The following is a 26,986-nucleotide window of genomic DNA, read 5'->3' on the forward strand; positions in this document are numbered from 1 at the left end:
GACCTTCCGATGAAGATGCCTCCTAAAAGAGAAATTGAGCATACAATAGAAGTCAAAGTAGGATCAAATCCCATCAACATGAAGCCGCATCGATATCCACATCATCAAAAAACTGAAATTGAAAGATTAGTCCAGGATCTTTTAAAATGTGGCATTATCACAAAAAGTAAAAGTCCGCATGCTGCTCCAGTGGTATTAGTTCGAAAGAAAGATGGATCATTCAGATTATGCGTCGATTATTGAGGACTAAACAAAATAACAATTAAAAACAAGTTTCCAATCCCTTTTATCGATGAAATGTTGGATGAACTACATGGCGCTAAATACTTTTCAAAATTGGACTTAAGGTCAGGGTATTACCAAATCAAAATAAGGTTGGAAGACATAGCAAAAACTGTGTTCCGAACACATGAAGGTCATTACGAGTTTAAGGTAATGCCTTTTGGTTTAACCAATGCACCAACAACATTCCAAGCTACTATGAACGAGCTATTCCACCCATATCTAAGGAAGTTTGTGTTAGTATTCTTTGATGACATTCTAATTTATAGTAAAACATGGAAGGAGCACCTACAACATTTGGATCAAGTTCTTACGGTATTAGAGAAACATCAGTTCTATGCCAAGAAGTCCAAAAGAACTTTTGAAAAGGAAGAAGTAGAGTATCTTGGGCATATAATATCCAAGGAAGGAGTAAAAGTAGATCCTAATAAGATCAAGGCTATAAGAGAACGGCCCAAACTAGTTAATATCTCCAACCTAAGAGGATTCTTAGGATTGAACAGGTATTATCGAAGATTTATTAAAAACTATGCCCATATAACCGCACCCCTATCGAACCTTCTAAAGGAGAACTCATTTCGTTGGAATGATGAAGCAGAAAAATGTTTTGAAGACTTGAATGAAGTTATGTCTAATGCCCCTGTATTGGCAACTCCAAACTTCTCAAAACCAGTTGTAATTGAATGTGATGCCTCAAGGTTTGGCATAGGAGTAGTACTAATGCAGGATGGTCTCCCAATCACGTTTGAAAGCAGGAAGCTCAATAAGCAAGAACGTCTCAAATCTACATACAACAAGGAAATGCTTGCTATTATGCACAAATTAGTCAAATGGAAGCAATATCTCTTGGGAAGTAAGTTCTTAATACGAACAGATCATAATAGTCTTCAACATCTCCTCCAGCAAAAAACGCTATCTACAGAACAATAAAAATGGATAGAAAAAATCGCTACCTTTGACATGGATATATTACATAAGAAAGGGAAAGATAACATAGTAGCTGATGCTTTGTCGAGGAAAGATGAAGAACCATCATTACTTGCAGTTTTAGTGGTTGTGCCCGAATGGCTTAATGAGATTCGAAGTGAATATGAAAAAGACCTAGAAACAAGTGCTATAATCAATAATCTTCCTCAAAATTGAAAATGTGAATGGAAGAATGATATTCTATGGTACAAGGAAAGAATTTATCTGAATGCAGATTCCAAATTTAAAGCCAAGGTTCTCAAAGGGTCACATGATTCACTGTCAACCAAACATGTAGGATTCTTTAAAACCTACTATAATTCCGCCAATCATTCTTTTGGAAGGGAATGCATAATGATATTCAAAAATATGTAGCCGAATGTGATAAATGCCAGAGGAATAAAAATGAAAATATTATGACACCCAAACTACTTCATCCCTTAAACATCCCGAATCAGAGATGGGAGGAAATATCAATGGACTTTATTGAAGGTTTACCTATGTCTGATGGTAAGTATAAAATTCTTGTAGTAGTTGACAGACTCACCAAGTATGCTCACTTTATTGCAATGAGGAAATCAGACTCGACAAAACAAATCACTGAGATATTTTGCAATTTTTTTTTACAAATTACGTAGATTTCCCATGGTCATTGTGAGCGATAGAGACGCCAAATTTAAGGTAATTTTCGGAAGGAATTTTTCAAACATGTAGGAACTTACCTCAACATGAGTTCAACTTATCATCCTCAAACGGATGGCCAAACAGAGGTTGTCAATAAATGTTTGGAAGCCTACTTACATTTTTACGCCACAAACAAACAAACAAAATAAGTGGGTTTAGTGGTTACATATTGCTGAATGGTGTTACAATTCCACTTACCACACGTCAATGAAAATGACTCCATTTCAAGCTCTGTATGGTTACAAACCTCCAAAATGCGAGGACTTTGCTATCATCAAGACAAATCTTACAACTGTTAAAAACTAGTTAGAAGAAACTCAAAAAGTCATCCAAACTCTTAAAGAAAATATACATAATGCAAGAAATCGTATGAAGCAGCAAGCTGATCGAAATAGAACAGAGAGGGAATTTGAAGTTGGAGAATGGGTATTTGTTAAACTTCAACCTTACAAGCAGCTATCCTTAAAACAGAAGGGAAAAAAACAAATTGGCACAAAAGTTTTATGGACCATACTAGATTGACAAAAAGATCAACCAAGTAGCATACTGTTTAAGCCTTCCTGATAAAAGTCGTGTTCACAACGTTTTCCATGTATCTTGCCTTTAAAAAGAACTTGGTGAACATCAATCAACGCAAACAACACTTCTGACTTTAGTTGACGTAGGAAGGGTTATTCTAGAGGTAGAAGGTATCATCTCCATCAGGGAAAAGAAGTTGCAATCATGAGCAAAGAATACATGATCAAATGGAAGGACTTACTGGAAGAAGAAGCTTTCTTGGGAGACAAAAATGTTTCGTCAATAGCTCCCGTTGTTACGTATGCTTTAAGGACAAAACATCTTTTTAGGAGGAAGGCAATGTTATATAAAAATTACTTATCCCTATAATTATTAGTTAAATTAAGGCAAAGGGCATGATAAAAAATCATGCCGATTCACCAAGAGGCACCCGAGGCAATATTTAAGCCAAAGCCCTCGCGCAATTGTATCATCATCATCTTATTCATTAATAATATATACATATCATTTTTTGTTAAACACTGGGTTTCTCTGCTCCACTCAATTTTCAACTTCGAAACCTAGGGCAAAAGAAAATTAAAAAAATGGACATCAAACACTGTTGGAGGAAAAAAAAGCTTGCTGTTAAAGAAAAAGAGATTTATAAATTGTTCTATGATCAATGAAAATGGATAATAAGATGCAAGAAACATGCACTTTGACAACCTTGCGTAAATTTAGAAAAAATAAATAATTAGGAGGATGGAATTTGAAGAAATACCTACGTTCTGAGAATATGAAATGTTGATTTTCTAAGTGCAATATAGACTAGCACATTGTTTCTGAAAAACTGATTATTACTTTTGGTATAGATCTTCTTTTACTTCTATTCCAATTTATCATTCAATAATTATACTTCATAAATTCAACCATAAAAAAAATAATAGTGGTGAAAAATGTAACTAGGTTCGGTCTTCATAATTTGTATTATTATGTATTTCATGTAAAAAACAAAAGAAGAAAAAGAAATATTATTTTCCAAGCATGGGTTTCATGCTCAAGTCAATTGGTTAATTAGGTCAAGCATGTTCTTCATGCTTCTAGGGTTTTCTAAGTCAAAATAATATATTTGTCATGAATCAAATAATTGTACTAGAGTCAAGTCCCATTTGGACTTTGAAAAGAAAGTGGAAACATATTTTTATTTGAGTAAAAAATGTCATTTTTGTCCACACAAGACCAAGTCGGCCCTGAAAGGAACCCATTCGACATCTTGGATGTGTATAAATAGAGGATAGTTTGACCTCATTTGGAGACAAGCAAGCAAGTTCAATTTCTGTACCAAGAAGAGAGAGAAAACCAACTAAGGAAGCCTAAAAGAAAAGTGAAATTCTAAGGAAGACAAGAGAGAGAAAACAAAGGTCTAAGGACTTCTTCTGCCCTATGTGAAAATTTTTAAATAGAAATCCTACTGCAGTGATTAATATTATTTCTTCTACTTATTACCTCAGAAATAAGTTATCTATTGTATTCTTACGACAAATATCAAAATATATTCTACTGTAGCCTTCACAATTAAAACATTGCAGAAAGTAAATGTAAGTAAAATGCTGGCACAAATACAATCACAATGACACAGTTATTTTTGGACAATTGTCCCTGGAAAAACCCAATGTGGGAAAACCGGTGCAGCAGATGAGGGTTTTATTATTCTTCAGCAAAATCTTCATGTACAAATTACACCTAGCAGTATAGAACAAGGCTTTCTGAGAAAAATTTATAGACATTCCTGAACAAGTATCTGACCCGAGAGAGAAGTTCCTCCACCCTCTGCATCTCTCTGGCTTGCCCAACGTCACTTTCTTTGGCCCCTGGACTGGCCTACGCAATGCTTGCGTCACCCAAGCCAGCGCTGCCTCTCCCAACGTCAATCTGCCCAGCGCTGTCCCTTCTACTGCTCTACGTCTTCGTCCTTGTCTCTTTGACTGATGCTGAACCCTCTCTGTCTCTCCTCCACCTGCAACTCTCCCTCTGAATCGATTTTCTCTTGCCGAACTTTGACTAGTGAGAAAATCGATTTTACTCGGGCAACTGAGTATCTGCCTGGTGTGTTTTCCAAATGACCCTCAAGCCCCTTCTTATATCTTCCTGTTGGATAACCAACGACCTAGATTAACTCCTAATCAAAGGCTCAGATCGTTTTGACTTGATCTCTGTCTTTATCTAGAAGATTCACCCACAATTAGATTAATACCCATTAATATTTTAATTTTCCTAAGTTTAGACTTAGGAACCCCATTAAAAATATTAATTATTTTAATATAATTGTCTCTGGGTGGAATTTCCCAAAATAGTTTTTGGGTTCTTTGGATTCTGGAATGCATGTGCCCAAGCCTCCCTGCAAAATTTGTGGCTTAGAGCACATCTGATGCTACCCCAAATCAACACCCTAAAATCCTCACACGTGAGAAATGGCAAATCTAATTGCAGGGGCCAAAATTCCATTGTAGGGGCCAAAAATCTGAAATTGGAGCAAGTTTGAAATGCTTTGACTTGTGTTGACTTGGTTTGACTTTGACTTGTTGGAAGAGCTTGGAAGGAGGGCTGACTTGTGTCTTGTGGGAGGTCTTGCTCTTGTTGTTTCGCTCTTGGATTACTCATTTTGATTCTGATTCTATAAGAAGGGAAGAATTCTACTAGGTTTTCCCCTTGGAGGGGATTTTCCTTGGCTTGGAGCCTACATCTTGTGTTCTTTGTTTCTTTTGTGATCTTCATGGTTTATGGTTTTGGTAATTGTGTGATGAAAATTACATAATAAAGTAATAAGAGTGCAACATAACTTCACAAGCAATTATCAATGTAAAGAGAAATCACTCTAATTGTTGCCCTATTGATGTCTCAACAAGTAGAACAATAGATATCACAATGCACAAAGAAGAGACAAGATTTACCTTAGGAAAACCCACCAAGGGGAATAACCCAACAACCTTTTCAATAGAGAAATACTTTTGTTCAATTAGAGGCACACCTAGACGTATGGTCAAATCTGGTCTTCCCCTCCAAGTCAAGCCTCCCAATCTGATCCAGAAATTCACTCTGCCTGATCTGACCCAGCTATTTCGGCCTTCCTGCCGCTGTTAGTGGCCCCAGAATTTCAGCCCTTGCAGTTGCCCAGAATTTCACCCCCCTGCAACAGAATTCCCAAGAAAACTACGAACCAGGAGAGAGAGACTATATTTAGACGTGCGAGTTTATGAGAAAGAGAGAGAGCCAACTCGTTCTCTTCTTCGTCCTATTTGTCCTTCTTGTCCTTTGCTTGCTTGCCCAAAAGTTGTCTTGTGTGAGATATGTGATCTGCCCAAGTGGAGGAGGTCGTATTGCCTTTATATAATGATCTGACTTGGCCGAATGGGTGTGACTTCTGCCAGGGCTGACTTGACTTGGAGGGAGGCCAACTTGACATTTGTTTGGAGCTGAAAATTACAATTCAAAATTTCAAATTTTCTTCTTTAAAAAAGTCGCAATGGGACTTTGATTCAGAATAATTTTTCTTTTGACCCTAGCATTTAAAGTATGCTTTACTATAATAAATACAAGTACATCAAGTGACCAAATATACATTATGAAGACCGACCATAGTTACAATTCAACATGAAAATTATTGGCAAATAGGAATTTATCCCTGCTACAATAAAAAAGACTTGATGTCGATGAGAACAATGGTTTGACCCTCCTAAGATTGGTTGTTGATGGTGGTAAATTCCTTCCCTCTTATCCTTAACAACTGCAGAGACAAATGAGTTTTGGAAGAAAAAAAGCACTGGCACTATAAGAGGGTTAAAATTAGCCTGGCAGTTTTTTCCCATTTTTGCTGATTTTTTCATCTTTTGCCAATTTTTGCGGGTTTTTTCCAAAAAATTTTAATGTCAAAATTTTCGAAATCCTATGATTTCTTCATCCTGATTTTTCATTTGAGGTCTGACATTGTGAAAAATCGCTATTTCACCGATTTTCTACAATTGTTCATCTAAAATTGTGGCTATAACACCTAAATGAACATTTTTATACAACAATTCATGCTTATGTTTGCTTGATGTTGAAAATTCTGTCCTTCACAATATGCTTATGTATACTATCCTTTTTTGTTGTATTGATCAATTTTGAAGCCTGTTCAAGATCCACAAGGCATGACGACTATCATTGTGAATGCAATAAAACAAACTGGCCAAAGAGGAATCATTAATAAGGGTTGGGGAGGTCTTGGAAACTGTAAGTTTAATAATTCTAACGATTCTTTTATTTAGCTCTTTTCTATATATGAGAAACAAAGAAAGTCGGATTATGTAATAGCAACTCAATAGCAATTACTTTAGTTTGTCTATTGCATATCATCGTCATGTGTTACTGCATGGAATATCTTCTCATTATTACATTGTTTGGTTAGTGGCAGAGCCGGCTGACTTCATTTACACACTTGATAACTGCCCTCACGATTGGTTGTTTCCACGTTGTGCAGCTGTGGTAAGGTTTCTTGGTTCATTGCTCCCATGGTGCCTGCACAGTAGCAGATATTATAAACAATATAAATAAATCTAATATTCTGTAGTTGAATGCATCTATTTATAGCTGTAGGCAGAGTTCATTCCCCACCACCTTGAGTAGTAACGTTGTAAGATCTATCAATGCTCAAGACTGCAGTATTATGTGTAATCCTGAAGTGCACATTTGTTACCTAGAAATGTCCTTGAAATTGAGACGTTCTTCTTGACAACTAGAAATGAATAAAATTAGGCCTTAGCACACTACAAGTGGAATGTAACTTGTCACATATCAGTGTCTTGGAGTAATAACGTCTAATATTGTTACTTTATGCATGTTGACAACCCCAATTTGAAGTGTAGCTGGTTTCCATGGGACGGAAACCCAAACTAAGATTTAGAGCATTCAAATTTCTGATATCACTATTGCATCCCATCTTGTTGTCTCTGTAATTGTTTTCATTCTGAAGTATGCAGAAGAAACATTCGAATGTAGAAAACATTGATGTATTTTTATCTATCATGTATTATTTGATGTCTTTTAACCATGGCTGCAAGTTGCACACCTTATCCTATTGATATTATTTAATTGAAAAATAATCAATGCTTATCCTAGTGTTGTTATTTCATTGAGAAAAATATTCAATCCTGACCCACGTGATGTTATTCAACTAAAAAAGTCATCAATCCCTTTTGCTGATACCTGTAGTACAATACTGCACTTTGCACATGCCAAACTTTTGCTAAGATATGATCTTTGGTGTCTCTGTGCCAGAACTAGATGAATTTTCTTTTCGTTATGGTTTCCCCTGCATGAAAAGATTTCATCAAGTTAGTTACTGCAAGATGAGGTTAAGGGTTATCAAAGATTATTGGTAGCTGGAAAGAGGACCTATGATATTGCATATATGGGTGGACATATCAAGCATAGGTAAGAATTGTAATGCAACTCGGGGCAATATAACTGACCTGTGGATGAGGTACCTTTAATCTTCAAGAACTTCCAAGCCATCATTTTTCTACTCTCTTTTATGAGAGTAATGTTTGGCATGGTATTATCACCACGAAAGGTCCACAGAGAAGTATTAATCCTTGTTGAAGATGTGAGGGCCTTAGGTAAGTAAGAGGACTATATAAAGGTACCATGCAAAACATTGTTGAGAAACATTCATTGTGATCTAATATAGGACACAATTTATCTTATATTCTTAACTTTGAAGTGAACCTGTTGAGATGAATTAACGTGTGGTTGTGTAAATTGGTATTTTAATGTGGTTCTCATGATCTATGTAAGAAAGAAGGATCAAGGAGTGGGACTCCTTAGTATAGTTTGATATGGGATTGAGAGGGTTTCAAACTAGACAAATAGTTTATTATGGAATCAAAGAGGAACTGACAATACTATTCTATGGCTGTGGGGTTTCATAAGGCCTCAAGCACATTAAGTACTCCCATTTTTTAAGGGTAAATGGGAAGATAGTCTTTCATTGTAAGATATGTTCCACACAATTTATCAAGGGTTGCACTTCTATTTGTGAATGTAAATCAAAAGAAGTTCCCAACTTGAAAGATGCCCAATGATAGATTCTACATTAGTATAACTAAGCTTCTCTACTATTCCAAGTGGAATAAAATGATTTTATGTTTTTTCAGTTTTGTCCAAGACTTGAAAGATGCCCAATGATAGATTCTACGTTAGTATAACCAAGCTTCTCTACTATTCCAAGTGGAATAAAATGATTTTATGTTTTTTCAGTTTTGTCCAAGCAGTTTATGATGTTGTGCACGTGACACTTTGCCATGAGTTTTACGGGGAGTTTTAAATGGAGGTGCCCCAAATACTAAATCATTGATGTTATATCTCTCTTATTAGTCCATTCGCCCTAGGAGATGGATTTGCAGATCCTCAGATTGGATACAGATTCATATTTGGATGGGATCTGTCAAAAATGGAATCTGGCTTTATAATGTAGAAAGACAAGGGCAAGGGTTTGCTAGAAAGAGTGGAGAGGCTCTATGACCAATGTTTTAAAATGCTGACTCGGACTCCGACTCGGCCGAGGGTCAACTCCGACTCCGACTCTGACTCGGTATCGACTCGGCTAGCGCGATTTCAATGAATTGGTCATTGTAAAAAATACATTAAATATTTATTTTTTTATAAGAAAACATAATTTTAAAGATTTTCATTCATGTTTCTAAACACACGGCATTAGAATATACTATATAGGTGGAAGACAACATATGATCAAATTAGGCTCATGAATATATCCATTATATCAAAATGGCACCCAGTACACTGTCCAATACATACATGATCAAAGATTCAAAGCAAAAACATATAACCAAGGAGGCTAGAAATGGCCTCTATAACAAAAGTAAACTGTGACCAGTAGCTACTGGGCCACTGGCTAGTAGCTACTGCCAGAGGAGCCAAGATCATGTGGATCAATCTTTGGATCATCATCAGAGTCAGACAGGGGGCCCCATGGCTCCTCCTCATCATCATCTCCAATTGCAACTGTAGAAGTGGTAGCACTAGCAGGTTGTGTAGCAGATGCAAGCTGAGATAGAGAAGATATGCGGCTGCGCTTCTGTTGTGGCTGAGCAGAGGAAGTGCCTGCAACTAGAGTCCTTGCTGGCTGTGAGGCTGAGGCTGGTAGTACAAGTGGATCGGGATCTGCATTCAACTGAACATCATGTTCGAGTGATGCCTCCCTATGTAAATCCAAATCAAGATCCTCATCAGAATCAAACTCTGTTGGATGACTCTCCACTACCCAATTTGATGTTGGATCAATGTCTTCCAACAAAATGGGATCTGAATCAGGTCTTGTGTTCAGCAATTGGTTGCGTCTGAGCCGGAGGTTGTATTGGACATAGACTAGATCATTTAATCGGTTTTGATCCAAACAGTTTCTCTTCTTTGTGGGAATCCTCTCAAAGATAGAGCAATTGCGCTCACACCCAGTAGCACTGCAAGTTTGACTCAAAATACAAATTGCAAACTTCTGCAATTCAGGACAATGGCCACCAAAAGCCTCCCACCATTGCGCTGCAAAAAACATAAGAGTGTAATGAGTTAGCTCAACAAAATTTCAAATTATATCCAACTTTCAAATTATAAACAATTTAACAAAATTTAAAAAATTATCAAGAATTTGAAAATTGAAATTTTTGTTTACCTGGCTCATCTGCTTCTCTTGCAGTTGCAATCGTTGCTAGGTTCTTCCCAAAGGTACCTGAGGCATTGTTGAAGGTCGTGACCTGTCGGTGTATCTCCAGCTGATCAGACTCCAATGGGATCATGCTAACAATGCAGTCAATCAATCCATCTCTAACCTCCCTCCTCAAAGCTCTTGACTCCTTAGCTTCTATGTCACACGGTTCGAGTTCGAATTTGAGTTTGACAACGATTAAGTTCGATTCGAATTCGAATTTTCCGATCAGGTTCGAATGAGGTTCGACATTAGGTTTGACATTACATATTTTTAATATATATATATATATATATATATATCTATATAATATTTTTAATATATTAAATATAAGATATTTAAATATGTATCATAAAATACACACTTCATGGAAAACACGTATAGTCAGTTCACATCCATGGATATCAAAAAAACATTTCTATATTTTCCTCATAATCCTCGTGTATCATTAAAAAAAGTTTACATATAAAACCAAGGTCCAAAACTTTAAACGTTTTCACTTTTAAAAAAAATGGATATGCCATCAATTCGACTGAAAAACAAAACTGAAAAGAGATACGAAATCTCTAACAAATTTTAAAATAATAAAAAATATTTTGTTATATAACAAATATAACATATTTACATATTTATCATAAAATATAAACTATATGGCAAACATGTACACTCATTTCATAAAATGACAATCGATTCTCGAATAGTAATATTTATATATTTTCATTTGAGAGTTCATAGCCTCATAAAACTCATGGTGCCCGTATAATAAAAAGGTTACGACACTAAAACCAAAACTTAAAACGTTGCTACTTATCCAAAATAGTGAATGTGCCACGAATACCGGTGAAAAGGAACCGATTACAGGCGCCTGAAAATGTTGGAAAAGTGAGCTATTCCTCCTTACGAATATAAATAATTCAAAAGAGTTGCCTGCTTAAATTTATACGACAGATTATCTTACGTATTCTAAATCAGTGAAAGGAAAAAGTGAGTAAGCGTTTGAAAGTCCACACTCGTGTTGTTGTTATCCACATATAGGTAGCGTAAAACCAACGCACCGCAAAAGGAGACTTCGAGGGCGGAGATGTGCGAACATGTGCGTGGCAACGAGAAGCGACATGAATAAAAAGACATAGGGGGGCTCCTTTTTAATAAAATTTAGAAGCAGAGCCCTAAATCGAACCCTAAATCGAACCTTAAAAAAATTCGATTAAATTCGCGTTTAGGTGCGTTTAGGTTCGTTCAGGTTCGAATTCGATTAGGTTCGCCTTCGGGTTCGAATTTCAGGTTCGGCGAACCTGAACGAATTTCAATTTTTTTTGAGGTTCGCCGAATTTCGAACCTGAACCTTCAAATTCGGCGAACCCTGTGACATAGCTTAGCTTTATAATGATACCGTGGGTTCAAAAAATACCCAGCTACATGTATAGGGCGACAGAGTTGATTGTTCCATCTTTCATCAATGATTGCCCAAATGGGCCCATACTTAGCCACTCTATCCTTGTATGCCCTCTTTATTTGCTCCTTTGCTTGATCCATAGCCTCATAAATGAAGGCCATAGCCAATCTTTCCCCATCCACCAACCGCAACACCTTAACCAATGGCTCAGCAAGCTTCACAATCTCTGCTGCCTTTCTCCAAAAGCTTTCTTCATTAACTTTCTTTTTCAATTCTTTGCCTTCCTGTTTGTGAGACCAGTGGCTTTGATTCCATTCATCACTGGAAAACAACTTTTGCATGTTTCTATTTTGGGAAAGCATAGATTGCAATGTCAAAAAATGAGTAGCAAGTCTAGTGATGGCAGGCCTAATAATATCCCTGCCCCCAGTGTGTTTCCTCATGAGGCTCAAAATCCATGAATGATTGTAGATAAATTTTGTTATGCTTTTGGCATGATCTACAGTTTTTTTGACCCATTCTAATTTTCTAATATCCTCAAGCATGAGGTCTATGTAATGTGCAGCACATGGGGTCCAAAAGATGGTCTTGTGTTTTTCCTCTAACAATTTACCAACAAGAACATAGTTAGAGGCATGTGATGACTTGAACAACATTAGCCACCCCCACCTCCTCAACAACCTCATCCAATAGCTGAAACAACAATTGCCCATCTTTTACCTTATTAGATGCATCAACTGATTTTGAAAACATGGTTCCCTGTGGGCAGAAGATAAGAAAGTTTATGATGGTACAGTTTCTTTGATCAGTCCATCCATCTGACATGATGGTACATCCTGTTCTTGCCCATGAGTCCTTGAAATATTTCAAATACTCATTAATGGATGAAATTTCTTTTTGCAAATGATACTCCCTTAGCTCATGCATAGTAGGTCCTTTGAAGCCTTTTCCAGCAGCATGTATGGCATCAAACATAGGCTCATAATACGGTGAACGGGAAGCATTGAAGGGGATATCAGCATCATACCACCATCTAGCTATGTAATCACAAGCAGTCTCCCTCAATTCTTTCTTCCAATGGTCATCTAAAGTGGGCTGCATTTGACTTTTACTAGCTTGAGGACCATGTGCATCTGATGGAGAGGAGGGAGTGAAATAACTTTTGATAGTCATATCACCCTTTTTCATTCTACCCTTTCCCTTTTCTTGAATAGAATCCAAAGAGAGAGGAACATATCGGAAAGGGTTGGATTCATCAGTACGAGGGATAGAGGAAGAACCCTCAAAATCATAATGGCGGTTGGTAGCCATCATTTCTTGTATTTCCCTCTTCCTCCCAATTTCAACCTCTAACTCTTTTTGCCTAGCCTTATCTTCTTTAAACTTCTCAAAGCTGGCTAATAATTCCTTCCTAATCTCCCCAATTTCTGGTGAGGTACATGGAGTAATTTGGCCTCTAATCCCCGCCAAATGTTGTATCAGCCTATTAATGCCCCAGGGCCTTCCTTAATTTTCCTATGGCAAAATTTGCAATGCATTTGACTATCAACCATTTCAACATATGCCCAAGCAACATCTTTCACTCTAGGTGCCATTTTTTGACTTGGAAATGAAATCAAACAATCTGAAAATGAAAAAAAGAAAATAAAACATTGATTCAATGTTCATTTCTTTCACAAAAAACAATCTTTAGGATTACTAGATATGCACCTAAAATTTAATAAGCAAATGCCAAAAACAAATTTGTACAAGTGAAAAAAAATATCTCCAGGCACAAACTGCCTCCTCAAGCTTGCTCCAAGAAACCAACTCCTCAATGCTGCTCCAATGGCTGCCCAAGAAGCTCCTCACTCCAGCTACAATGCTTGCCCAAGACTCTTCACTGCTACTCCAAAAACAAACTCAACAACTCCTCACAAACTCTCACTGAAATTCTCACTCAAATGCATGAGATCACTGTGAGAGAATGAGAGGGGTTGAGTGGGTTAAATAGGGTTTGGGAGAGGGGAATGGACCCCAAAGACCAACAAACTAATTCATAAACCCCTTTGGAGTCCCCCCACACTCATAAAAATAAAATAAAAAATAAAAAAAATGCGTGTTTTAAAGGTTCATTGGCCGCTGTCGGCTACCCGGCCGGGTTGATGCAGACTCGGCTGAGCCAGCCAAGTTACTACTGAGCCGGCCGAGTCATGCAATGACTCAGCCAGCTCGGTAGTAACTCGGCCGGCCGAACCGGGTTAGAGGCCGAGTTGAAATTTTGTTGGTAGACTCGGACCAACTCGGCCGAGTCGGTTCCGAGCGGGCCGGGTTTAAAAACAATGTCTATGACATGGTGTTGAGTTTTAATTGTTGATTATTGAAATGGAAAGCACATATGGGTTCTATGACATGATCAATTTCAATTGTTGATCCATATTCGAATCCTGGCAACTTAGCATTAGATCATATCGTAGGATGGATGCCAATTGTTGCATGAAGTTGGGGTATTTCAGAAAGCCACTATTAGTAAAAACCAGGGATTCACAAACATAAATATATATATATATATATATATATATATATATATATATATATATTGTTAGAATTGCAATGTGGAAAGGCCACAAAATACAGAAACATATCAAAAGGAACAAGAAAATGTTGATAGAGCAATGCCCATGACGAGAACTAAGAGCATGGTGCGAGGGAGGTAAATCACTGTTTTTCCCACTATATTTAAGAAGTATGGAAATAGAGAGAGCTTAGACATTTTGGCATGATGTTTCCACGAATGGACATAGGTGGATTGTTGGCCTTTTCATACAACTGGATATATGCTTGCATGCAAGAGCTAGTCAGCGGAATCAGAGCCAAGTAGCTGAGAGATGAAGGTTCAAGTTCAAAGATGAGTGGCACATTTTCTAGGGTCTGCACAGCTCGATTGAAGGCCAGTCTAGAGAGCCATTTTAAGTGCTATTTTGGTAATTCCATACTATGAGTCAGGAATTTGCCTTTGAACTTCTTAATACTTGCTTTTGTAGTAACTTTCTGCTAGTTACAGTAAAACTCTACTATTAGGGCGTCAAAGCAAAAATATGATGAGGCAGTTATTTTTGAAAATACTCAAGATAGTCTTGTTGTGGATATAAATGAATTTAGTCATGTCCCTAACAGACGTATACCTAAAGTTCCTCTGCTTAAAGTTTATGAAACCAAGTTCTTTGATCTCAAAAGTCTCTAGAGAGTCCAATACAGTTCATCTATTATACCCATCTCCTTGTAGAAACATGCCTACCAAGTCCCCTTGCTTAAACCTACAGATATTGAATTCAGTCTCAGGAAAGGATTCCAGTACGTCCATATTGGTCTCATTCAATTCTATATCAACCCTCTTGTTAGACCTAGCCTAAATATTTCTGGTGTTTGTTGTATTATTGATTCAAGACATTTAAGCTTTAAGGATGGCACTTATCACTGGATTTCAGACCCCTTTGCATAATGGTCCAATATGGAAAACAATCTTTTCCCAATTTTACCTCAACTTGACTAACCGGGATATTAACTCTTGCATACAAGCATATATCCAGTTAAATGGTTTCAATAAGGTCAGTTAGTCCCATGTATCTCATCTCAATACATTTGTCTGCCTCATGTATGTCACCACCACAATGCCTCCTTTCATTAGGTGTATTGTCCAATGCACAGAAGAAACTGTGGTGGTAGGAGACGGAAACGTGCATCCCATAATCTTGCATTTACACCAATCACACTGCCACTTAAATGCAATCCAGAGTATAAAAGCAGTTATTGATGATATAAAAGACCATGTGATACCCTTCCTCCTCCTCCCTTTGTGTGTAGAGATGATGAGCATGGCCCTAGCAAAATTGTGATGGAAAAATTAGCTTTTACTGACTTACTCCTTAAGGTTGTAAAGATTGAACAGGGTACACATTGTGAAGTGGACTACATAGAATTCATAAAGAAACAAGCTCAAGTAGCTAAAGCACGTAAGTGGATGGAAATAAAGAACAAATCCCACATATCATGGTCATAGAAAAAGAGCATTATGGTCAAAGTGACCATACAAAGGAATATATGGGTTACGAGTTCACTGAACCTCTCACTGCTCTCACTCCATTAGCCTTTAATAAAAGACAAAGACCAGGTCCAAAACCTACTAATACTACAAAAAATCCCACCATTTCAACTCTCAGTTACTTAGGCCCTATCTCTGACTTCAACTATAAATCCCCTACAGAAATCATGAAGGCATTGCATGCATGGTAAAGATGGGAAATAACCTTGAGAGTCCTATCCAATAATAAATTATCCTCTAGTGAATTAGCTATAAGACTAACTTGGGGATTCACAGGTCACTTGGCACATAGGTGGACACAGATACCCCAGGAGCATAGAGATAATATCCTCAGAGAAGATGTGGGACCAGGATACCCACTGCCCCTAACAGACCTGGTTAAGGTTTTCAGTATAGAATTTTATTATAATATCAAATTAGATAAAAACCGGTATGTTGATATATTTCTTTCCCAAATATTATGCAATCTCTCCGTAAGGCATAAATACAAATGTCTGCTGCAAGAATCACTATATAGATCTAGAGATGGGGCAAATCCTCTATTAAAAGATATTATGTTGCATCATGGCTAGGAATTATCCCAGAACTTGTAAGAATTTGAAGAGCAAGGAAAAAGGTTTGAAGATTTCTCTCTTGCAAGTCTACATCAGGAAATAGAGAAAACTCTGATGAATGCATGCAATTCAAGGCTTCTAAACAGCTTAAGAAGTGTTAAAAATTTATCAACCAACCTCTCTGTAACCAATCTAAAGAAACTTATGAGTATGGTTATTTTAGACCAAAGCCAAAGCAAGCATATGATCCTAGTCATTGCTCGTGCTGTTTAGGGAAAGGAAAGAAAAAACAGTTCTCCGAGTCCCGCCAGACTTTCAATAAAAAATTTAATTTAAAAAATGGACCAATCCAAGGAAAATGAGTAAATGGTACATTTGTGGTAAGCTAGGCCATTGGGCTGATAAGTACCCTCAGAAAAATCAAGGAAAGTTACAAGAATATTAGAACTGTTTTCATCACACATTGATCTAGGATACTTTGACCTTTTTGATCTGTAAGTTGTATATATTATTGGATATTCTGATTCTGACTCTTCTACTGAACCATCATCCCCTACACATCCCACCTCAAATTCTGATTTAGATGTTGACTTCTTATGTGTCAATATGCTCACGTTGTATTCTGTTGATCTTTCTTCTGAAATTACTAAACTTGACAGGCAATTAGCCAACACACCTCTTTGGTATATTCACAGGAAAAGATCTCTCCTGCTCAAATCAATCGTCTTTCTTCCCAGCGCCCTTGCAAAACCATGATGAATTCCTTCGAATATTTTCTATCATGTTGAAAATTGGCAGCTCAGGATGAATTTCCGTATCTAAAATCTCATTTCTGACAATTCTGGAGTGACTTTCTAAAAATAGAATGTCATGTCTGTTGAATTTCCACAACCTTGGTGTCTGGGATAGAATCTTAAAATCTCTGATGCTACCAAACCAAGAATCTCAACAAAACTACTTTGCACAACGGAATATAAATAGTAGTAAATCACACATGCACAAAATATAGAGAACTTTTTACAAAATATTGTACAAATATGTACAATAACCCAACATCGTTATATTAATCCAACTGAATAATACAATAGTCTAGGGCTCCCATACCAGGGATAATGGTCCTCATTCATCCACTAGTACAAGAATACAAAATTGGGGCTTGGTGTTAGTCCATAGACAACCAATCTACCCTAGACCAGATACTTTGATCATTTGCCTGTAGCGCACTCTCTCAGCTCCTCTTGGTTGTACCTTGTACCTGCTTGGTCCTTCAGCTCCCAATATGCAGCATTGCCTCTATCAATGATCCAAGTACATCTGGTCATTGAATCTCGGCTATCCAATCTACTCACTAGTTGTGCCTTAGTCCATCAAGGGCACAACACATCGAGACTATTGATATTTGTAGCATCGGATGTGCTCTAGCCTTGAAACTTTGCAGAGAGGCTAAGATACATGCATTCTCCAAAACCCAGAAATAGTTTTTGGAAATTCTAATAGAGATGATTTAAATAAAATAATTAACTTTTTAAAATGGTTCCCTAACTCTAAACTTAGGAAATCTAGTTAATTAAAGGGTATTAATTAAATTAGGTGTGAATCTTCTAGAAGAAGACGAGGATCAACTCCAAGTTAATCTTAGCCATCGATACGTTTTAATCCTAGCCGTTGGAGCTCCAACGAGATATTATAAGGAGTTCGATGTGGATGGAGAAACAGACTTAAGCAATTCGATTTTGCTAGAGAATCGATTTCCTGAGTAGTAGCTGTAAGTTGCCGGAAGTGATTCAGTAAAGTCAAAGCAATAGAGAGGGGCAGGGATAGTAGATCGGAGGAAGTTTTCCAGATATGAGGAGTGCAAGGCAGAAAAGGCAGAGAACAATTTAGTGAGGTAGCGTAGTGCCACGCAAAGGCAGCGCAGAGCTTCAAAGGGAGTTCAAATTCCAGCTGGGAGAGACAAGATTCAGTGCTAGAGGTCGGGTGTGAGATCGGAGGGCCAGGGGGCAGGGATAGTAGACCGGATGAAGTTTTCTAGATACGGGGAGTGCAAGGCAGAGAGCAGTTTAGTGAGGTAACGTAGTGCCACACAGAGGCAACGTAGAGCTTCAAAGGGAGTTCGAATTCCAGTTGGGGGAGACAAGATTCAGTGCTAGAGGCCGGGGTCTGAGACCGGAGGGCCAAAAGGTCGAATTTCCAGACAGCAGGAGGTCAGCAGAGGGATTGACGCAGAGCCGAGCTAGTGTGACGCAGATCTGCGTAGGGTTGATGCAGAAGCAACGCAGAGGAAACGTGGGGTCAGTTAGCAAGCCCCTGATTAGAGTCAGATCTCTCGGATCGGTGTGAGATTCTTCTCACTAATTTTTTGCCAATATTTCTCTGTATCGGATAGCCAGTTTGGGCATCCAATGATTTGTACTTAGATTTACTACTACATAATAATTAAAACCCTCAGCTGCTGCACCGGTTTTCCCAAGTTGGGTTTTTCCGGGGACATTGTCCAAAAACAACTGTGTCAATGTGTGTGTTTATTTCTCTCTAGTGCAATATTTAGTTTCCGTAGTATTTTATTTTGTGTAGGTTGGAGTGTATGTATTTGAGTATTTGTTGTAGAAAAATTGCAAGTAACTTGTTCAAGTAATTTAACAAGTAGGTGAAATATTATCAGTTTGTTGCAGTAGGAATCAGGTAACTTATTTTTCACATGGTATCAGAGCACAGATTATGAGCAGGAGAGATCAGAGCAAAAAGGAAGAGGGAGTTTGAATTTACTGCAGAGGCAACAATTCGAAACCCTAGAAGGCAGCGCAGTCCTTGGGCCAAAGAGGTCAAAGTTTTGAGTGAGATCGATTTCTTTGAGTGAATTGACAGAGAAAGTCGATTCTCTAGATTGAAGCTTTCCAGAGGCAGAAGGGAGCAACGTTGTTTCCTTGCAGAGCAGATCTTCAACTGGGACGCAGATATTTTGCAGCAGTTGCTGGTAGAATAACGTCAGAGGGAGAGAATGGCACATACTGAGGGAATTTCTTCCTTAGAGGACTTCCAGTCAAGAAGTTTGAATTTTTCTAGCAGTAGCTATGTGCGAGATTTCTCACTCAAGAAGGGAGTGCAAATAGTTGGGCAGCAGTTGCACAAAGAAGAATAGGGAACAGTTCGACTTTTTCTGGAGAGATGGCATCAACAGGATTGAGAGATCAAGATCGGTTGGACGGAGCCTCCAACTATGTGATCTGGAAGGCCAGGATTCCCTTCCTTCCAGATGAGCATGATGTCAAGATGTATGTCAATAGTGTGGTAGCTTTGCCTATCGATGCAGATCCAGTCAAGAAGTACAAGGTTGGGATGGCGAAGATTAAGAGGATCATTCTCGACGGGATTCGAGATCATTTAGTATCTCATATAGCTGGCGAGGATACTGCTCGATAGATGTGGGAAGCCTTAGCCACGCTATACGTAGGATCTTCCCAACGACGAAATATGTACTTAGAAGAGAAGTTGAGATGCACGAGGATGCAAAAAGGGGAGAGAATAGACCCCTTCCTTAAGAGGCTTCAAGAAGTCTGAGATCAATTGGCTTCAGTAGGGTTAGGGCCCCAACCTACAGAGTTTGTTCGATTAGTGCTAAATAGCATTTATGAATATTGGCATGTGTTTGTCAAGAGCATCCTGGGCAGAGAACACCTGCCAGATTGGGAGCATGTATGGGTTAATCTGCAGCAGGAGGAGATGAGGTGTGACCTAGTAAAGGCCACAATTAGTAGCAGTGGGATGAAAGCTGTGAAGGAAGAGGAGGACGTGGCCCTTGCATCAAAGGGGCAGCAGGAGCAACGTAGGAGGAAAAAGGACGTTTCAAAGATCAAGTGCTTCAGGTGTGGTGAGATGGGCCACTACAACACTCAGTGTCCTCTCAGAAAGAGGGACAAGGAGGAGAAGCAGGATCAACAAGCTGCATCCACTGATATTGACAGGCTTTCCTCTAGGTTGGAGGAAGAATTTGCCATGATTGTTGAGATGCCTCCAGGAGTGAGGTGGGGTGATATAGAGTTGTAGCCTTAGAGAGCTATGTGATGGGCAGGATCCTTGAGGAGTACACCTCTTGGATCAAGGCCTTGCTACGGGAGCCCATAGTCAACAGGATCAGGATGGACCAATGTCAGTTGGTGTAGTCAGGTGCCAGAGTGACAGATGCAGTGGCTAGTAGCGGTCAAATACTGAGCAACGCGTAGCAAAATTAGTAGCAGTGCAGTTGGCACATAGCAGATCAACGCAAAGGCTTTAGTAACAATGCAGAGTGTAGCAACAATCAGAACTCGGATGACAGATGCATCATACTGAACACTGTTAGTTCAGTATTTTGGATGTTTTTCCGTTGCAGATGTTGCAGTTGCAGCAAAGCAGATGGAGAGAGGGTTGCAGTGCAGATGTAGTATTTGACAGTAGTTCAGCAGGGTTAGAAACAACACAGATGCAACTCATATCGGAGTTGCGCAGTAGTTGGTGGGCAGTAGAGCCGGACATCAGCAGCGCAACAGGAGGTGTTGCAGAGTCAGAGTGATGCTCCAATGGGTTGTAACACTAGAGCACATTACTCGCTCAAAGGAAGTGTTGATTTTTGTAGCATCGGATGTGCTCTAGCCTTGAAATTTTGCAAAGAGGCTAAGACACATGCATTCTCCAAAACTCAGAAATCATTTATGGAAATTCCACCTAGAGATGATGTAATTAAAATAATTAACTTTTTAAAATGGTTCCCTAAGTCTAAACTTAGGAAATCTGGTTAATTAAAGGGTATTAATTAAATCAGGTGTGAATCTTCTAGAAGAAGATGAGGATCAACTCCAAGTTAATCTTAGCCATCGATTATGTTTTAATCCTGGTTGTTGGAGCTCCAACGAGAGATTATAAGGAGTTTGATGTGGATGGAGAAGGTTTAGAAGTCAAATGAAGGGCAGAAAAGAGACATTCAAGAGTCAAATTTCAAGCAGAGCATCAAAGCAAGCTAAAGGACATTCAAAGATCAAGACCTAGATCAAAGGAACAACTTACAACAGTAGTATACAAAGTCACAGTTTCAGATTATAGCTTGATGACCTATACTCGGACTCCTTCCATATTCTCAGCCTCAGAAAAACTTGGACAAAAGATGCAAATAATTTTAGGTAGAAGACTCGATTAGGAAAGCTCATACAACAGTACAATTCAGACATACACAGCCAGATGACTTCACAAGTCCCATTCTACCCACAATCTCGATGCCACAATATGAGGAGTTCAACCTTGGATTGAATCCTTTCTATAAAAGGAACAACCTTAAAATATCGAACTCTCAGAGCATGATGATACATATTTAAGGGCATATATAGAAGTTTATATGAACAATACTCAATATAAAATGAAGAAGTCCTATGATACAACAATACCAACTGATGGGTCTCTACACATCATGGCAAGCATTACTCTATATGATGTTGCATACTACAAGGATCCACAAGTCCACTTATGTAGCCAAATTAGATCAACAGTTTGGTGGATATATAAATCAAGATAGCTCGTAGGCAAAGAAGGCAATCTTGCTATCAAGGATCTCAATGTGAGGAAGCATCAATACGTTTGCCCCAACTACTACCAACATGATCAAGGTGAAGATTTCATCTTCACATCTCAAGTAAGTATTTTCATTAATCATTTTTGGTGAAATGACTTCATGATTGCAAGAAGATCTATAGGTTAGATGGGTCATCAAAGGTTCTTGCATGAAATAAGAAGGATTGTCATAATCCTTATGGAGAAGAGAAGTCAGTGAACATATCAAGGTCTCCTTTGAATTCATAAGAACTCTTAAGGTTCACCCTTTCATACGTAGCAAGAAAGGAGACATAAAAGGGATACATGAAATGCTAGAAGATGTACTCTTTGAAGTGCAGTAAATAAGTTATCAAAGAATGAGGAAATATCTTCATGAGATCTCAATTGGGAGATCTGAGAAAGATGATAAGAAGATAATCATCTATGTTCTTAATAAGCAAGATGGCAAGTGTCCTTGGGACATGGAAGTTTCCTCATACAAAAACTTGAGGTATCTATGCGAGAAGGACAAGTTATGGACAAAAGTATTGAAGGTTAAAAGGACTGAAACATGTGCAGGGAGACAATGGAAGTTTTCAAGACAGAATAGTATAGCTAAGATTCAATGCTATGGAAAGAAGCTCATATCGCTGGAAGGATGGAGGAAGTTGAAGAAAAAGGCCAAGGAAAGAGGGAGTAGCAGACCTCTACTATGAGTGAGATGGTGTACCTCACAAAAGGGTCCTATCACACGCTCCAAATCTTGTGCAGATATGATCATGATGATAAGATGTATTGTGGCATCATGGAAACAAGAGCTCGTAATATCACCGTGGGAATCATGGAGGACAAAATCCATGGCAGTCGAACATGAAGGACATAGCTCTTGGGAACCTCATTGAATAGTAAAGGAAATGAAGAAGTCTTCTAGGACAAGAAGTCAAAAGGGAAACATTTGCCAGATAGGGTCATCAAGATTCTTTGATAGAAACCTCAACAGAGGATCCACTAATCTAGGAAGGCAGCAAATGTTTCATCAGGAAATCCAACTTATGGAATTCATGAGATGAAGGTTTGATGACATGAAGCATATCAAGGGATTGAAGATCCTTTCAATCAAGGAAGCTGCTGGAAGAAGCCTTGATGACCTAAAGGTAAAATGAGGTACGTATGCTTGTGTTTAATATTGTAATGTCATGTCATATTGCAGGTAACATGGATCAAGCATGATCAAGAGAAAAAGGATCTCCTCCTCTGAAAGGATGCAGGAAGGCTTAAGTCACACTAGATGAAATCAACATAATATGTCCTCATATGAAGTATGAGGTGGCTGACTACAATTAAGAAACTTTGATTGAATGCTCCTAGGAATGAAAGGTGTGAGGATGGAAGGGATCGTGAAATATGCAACCATGATGAAGGAAATCAACATCCAAAGGATCAAGAAGATTTGACTAGTAAATCTCCCAGAAAGATATGAATACTTTGATGGAAGTCTAAAAAGATGAAGACCCTTGACAACATACATCTTTGGGAGATGTGTCAACAAGAATGTAGGGTGTTGATACCTACAAGAAGATGTCACTGGAAAAGGCCATCACCAAAAAGGTAATATGTGATTTGTTTTTGGTTTTTGACCTCTTAGAGAAAGTCTGGGTATGTGTGTAGGGCCAAGGTAAGGAGAGTTGTGAAGGATGTCACAACTATGTACCTTGTGATCTAGAGCAATCATCGTTGAAGGAAAAGTGAAGATAGATGGCCCTATGAAGGAAGCCCCGGATGTAAAGCCAAGGAGGATACTTTCCAGGAAAGAAGGAATGACATGATGAAGGAAAGTGATGGATGGATGACCCCTACATATGAAGAAATTGATGACATCGAGGTCTTGGATCATCAGTCAACTAGAAGACCCTATAAATTACTGATGATAGAATCCCTGTTTAAGAGGGAACTCTGGGAGGTTCCTATGAGTAAAGGAACTCGAGTAAGTTTTCGTGTGAAGAGAAACTTGGAACTCATCCATAGTCAAGAGGGAGAGTTAGACACAGGATTCTTGTCTTCAGTTTGGAAGAAAGAATGGAGGATTGTGTAATCATCTGGCATCCGACACTATTTGAGGATCATCTTAGTTAGTTACAGTATCTAAGAATCTATTACCGAGAATCTAGTGTGCTTGTCTGAAGACAACATGGTAACTCAATTGCGAAGGGAGTACAAGGCAAGCAACACCCCTAGATCCTCTCACGCTATCAGAACGTGTCTCTTGTCTGTGTGCCCAAATACAATGATACCCTGAGATTGGCGGCAGGGTTTGCATGGGGCTCGCATGTGTCTCTATGAGAAAAAGGAGGTCATGACAACCAATAGCATCACGCAACATGCTCAAGGATTACCAAAATGCACCATTACAATTCCAACAACCAATGGAGATTGTGGGCTTGGCCATGGCTAGTGATTTTATCAATACAATACTAGTTCAGACATTCTTCTTGGTCAGGGATTTTTGCAAAAACACCTTCGCCTCACTCTGGGAAATAATTATGTAAATATGATGGTTGGAGATTTTGTTACTAAAGTGACCAGTAAGAATACTTACCAAATTAGGATTACAGATATTGTTATTTGCATTGATGAATCAGAGGAATCAATTGATAAGATCATGAAAAAAAAAAAAAGTGGTTAGAAATGCAAATCAACATGCAGACCAGGTACTAGCTCCAATTTGTAGAAAATAGAAGCAAATTACATAGTTGAAGTCCTTAATGCTTTTTGGTCAAGAGAGAAATATTTTGTGGATTCACTATATATAGAAGATTTTAAAGGGATTCCATAGAAAGCAATTGCCATTCCTATGACCCTACAAGAACAAGCTTACTGTAGATAAGAAATACAAGATCTACTGGGGAAGAAGTTAATTGGGAAAAGCATAAGCCCATGGGCTTCCCAAGTCTTCTATGTCGCAAGCATTCAATGTTGAGAAATCTAGGGCAACAAGTGTATGAGATTTTTCTTTCGTTGATAACTGCTTGTGATATATTTTTACTTTTCTTGATTTACTTCTTTTTTCATTTATTATAGTTAGTGTTCTCTATCATCAAACAACTACCAAAACATTAAGAACAATGAGACAGTAGGACATAAGATGTAGGCGATCAGCCAGGGCTAAAACCTCTCCAACTTGAGAGGAAAACCCACCATAATCCTTTCTCTTCTTATAGAACTTCAACTGATAAATTCCAAGACCTTTGACCCTTGACCATGAACCTTCAAGACCAAGCCAAACCTTGCTTTTAGCAACTTCAGCAAAATCTGACTTCCAGTAGCTTCTTTTATAGCCTCGACCAACAACTTTTTTTACAACTTCAACCTGCCCAAAACAAAACTTCTGCAACTTTGATCGGCCCAAATTTTTTTTTGCAACTTTGATCGACCCAGAAAAATCTTCTGGAGAAACCCTAACCCCTGCACGTGTGAGAAATTATGATGTGATTTTGTTCCTTTCTCCTTTACTTGGGTAGATTCTCTCTCCTAGAGAATTCGACTTCCAAAATATCTCCTCTTGATGACCTAACTTCACTTCTGCAACTCGGCTTTTCTGCAGTAGCAAGAACCCTAATTCCTTCGCACGTGTGGAGAGAAGTAGCCCTAGAAACAATCCCAAAAACTCGATTTTCTCTTCCTTCTTTGTCCTCTTCTCCTTCTCACTTCTTCTTTTTCTTTGATCGAACTTGTTGTGATTGAAGTGATGCTTCCAAGTGAAGTCAATGTCTCCTTTATATAGGCTTCTCATTGGGTCGAATTGCTTCTTTTAGGCCGACTTGTTCTTGAGTGCAGGCCGACTTGAATATTGCAACATGACTTGGTCTTGGAGGGTTCTTTGACTTGACTTTGACTCAAATAAATTCTTTTTACAATATGTAACATGCCCAAATGGGTCATTCATACATGACAATGACTCATAAGCCCTAGAAGCTCTCAATGGGTGCTTGACCTATAAAATAAATTTCCTTGAGCATGAAACCCATGCCTCAAGAACACCAATAGCAAGTTTATTTTTTCTCATTACATGAATTACATAAAATCATGATTACAGATATCATTATGAAGACCGGACCTAGTTACATATTTCAACATTTAGATTATAAATGAGGTAAGCCAAGGTTGGTCATAATTTCAAAAAATTAAATAAAACATTGTTAAAATTGGCGACTAGGGCCAAACTACATGTGGGTCATCTTATTCATGGTTGATAATATTTTTATTAGACTCCTCTCGTCGAGAGGTGTAAGATTGATCTAAAGATCATCTGATTCCAATAAGTATTTATGGAGATATGAATTTATTTTGATTATGGAATAATTATCAAGCCGACCAGCAATTCATGTAGGCTCAAAAGCCCAATAGTCGCATCTATTCAATCATCAACAGTTGTGTATAAATACAGGAGGTCTTTTCCTCATTTGGACACACTTATCATCACATCTCTCTCTCTCTCTGTGGTGCGCGGCGAAATCTTGCACTGGTGCGTAGTGAAATCTTGCATTGGTGCGCGGTGAACGACTCACCGATGGAGACTTCACAAGTTTGATCTAGGGTGTGCTGCCCTAGTTTAGGGTTGATCTGGGGTTTGCTGCTGCTGATATAAATCAGATCCTTGTACTATTTCTCTTTGCTAAATTATTGAAGATAAAAAAGATTTGATCAAAGGGTTTCCCCATATTGGGGTTTGCCCCTGGCTAGCCGCCACATCTTGTATCTCTTGTCTTGGCTCGTTTTCTGTTGATCGTTTAATGTTCTATCTGCATTTTACTTTATGTACATGTGGATTATTAATCTGTGGATAATAATAAGAAAGATAAGTAAACTGCTATAAGCATAGAACATACCATATCTTAACATGGTATCAGAGCTGAGGTGAAGACAAAGCCCGAGCAAGAGCAAGAGCAATCATCGAAGAGAAGATTGGCATGGCTATCCTAAAAGAACTATGGGGTCCTCAACACTCTTCCCTGCCGAAGACAAGCTCCGTGAGAAGTCTGACTATCATGGTGGAAGATGTCTATCGATCTAACCTTAGAAGATCAAGGAGTGTTGGACCATGTGAGAGGCAATATTGTTGGGCCTCCATCAAATGCATCCGCTGTTGCGAGGAACAAATGGAAAACCGGTGAAGTCAAAACAAAGAAGATCATCCGGGACTCTATCGACAA

General features: G+C 38.4%; 1 protein-coding gene across 2 annotated transcripts in view; it reads left to right on the forward strand.

The window, feature by feature from the left end:
• LOC149180593 (sterol 3-beta-glucosyltransferase UGT80A2-like) overlaps positions 1 to 26,986 on the forward strand; it is a 394,856-nt gene that overhangs the window by 310,382 nt on the left and 57,488 nt on the right. For both annotated transcript variants that reach the window (XM_089416191.1, XM_089416190.1), the window contains exons 12-13: positions 6,597 to 6,699; positions 6,875 to 6,951. In XM_089416191.1, the coding sequence (XP_089272317.1) occupies positions 6,597 to 6,699; positions 6,875 to 6,951 (180 nt within the window). The remainder of the gene's footprint in view (positions 1 to 6,596; positions 6,700 to 6,874; positions 6,952 to 26,986) is intronic.

The sequence above is a fragment of the Pinus tabuliformis genome, chromosome 3_2 (assembly GCF_031772625.1).
Source record: "Pinus tabuliformis cultivar Carrire ecotype Pingquan chromosome 3_2, CPIR1, whole genome shotgun sequence".
NCBI classification, from domain to species: Eukaryota; Viridiplantae; Streptophyta; class Pinopsida; order Pinales; family Pinaceae; genus Pinus; species Pinus tabuliformis.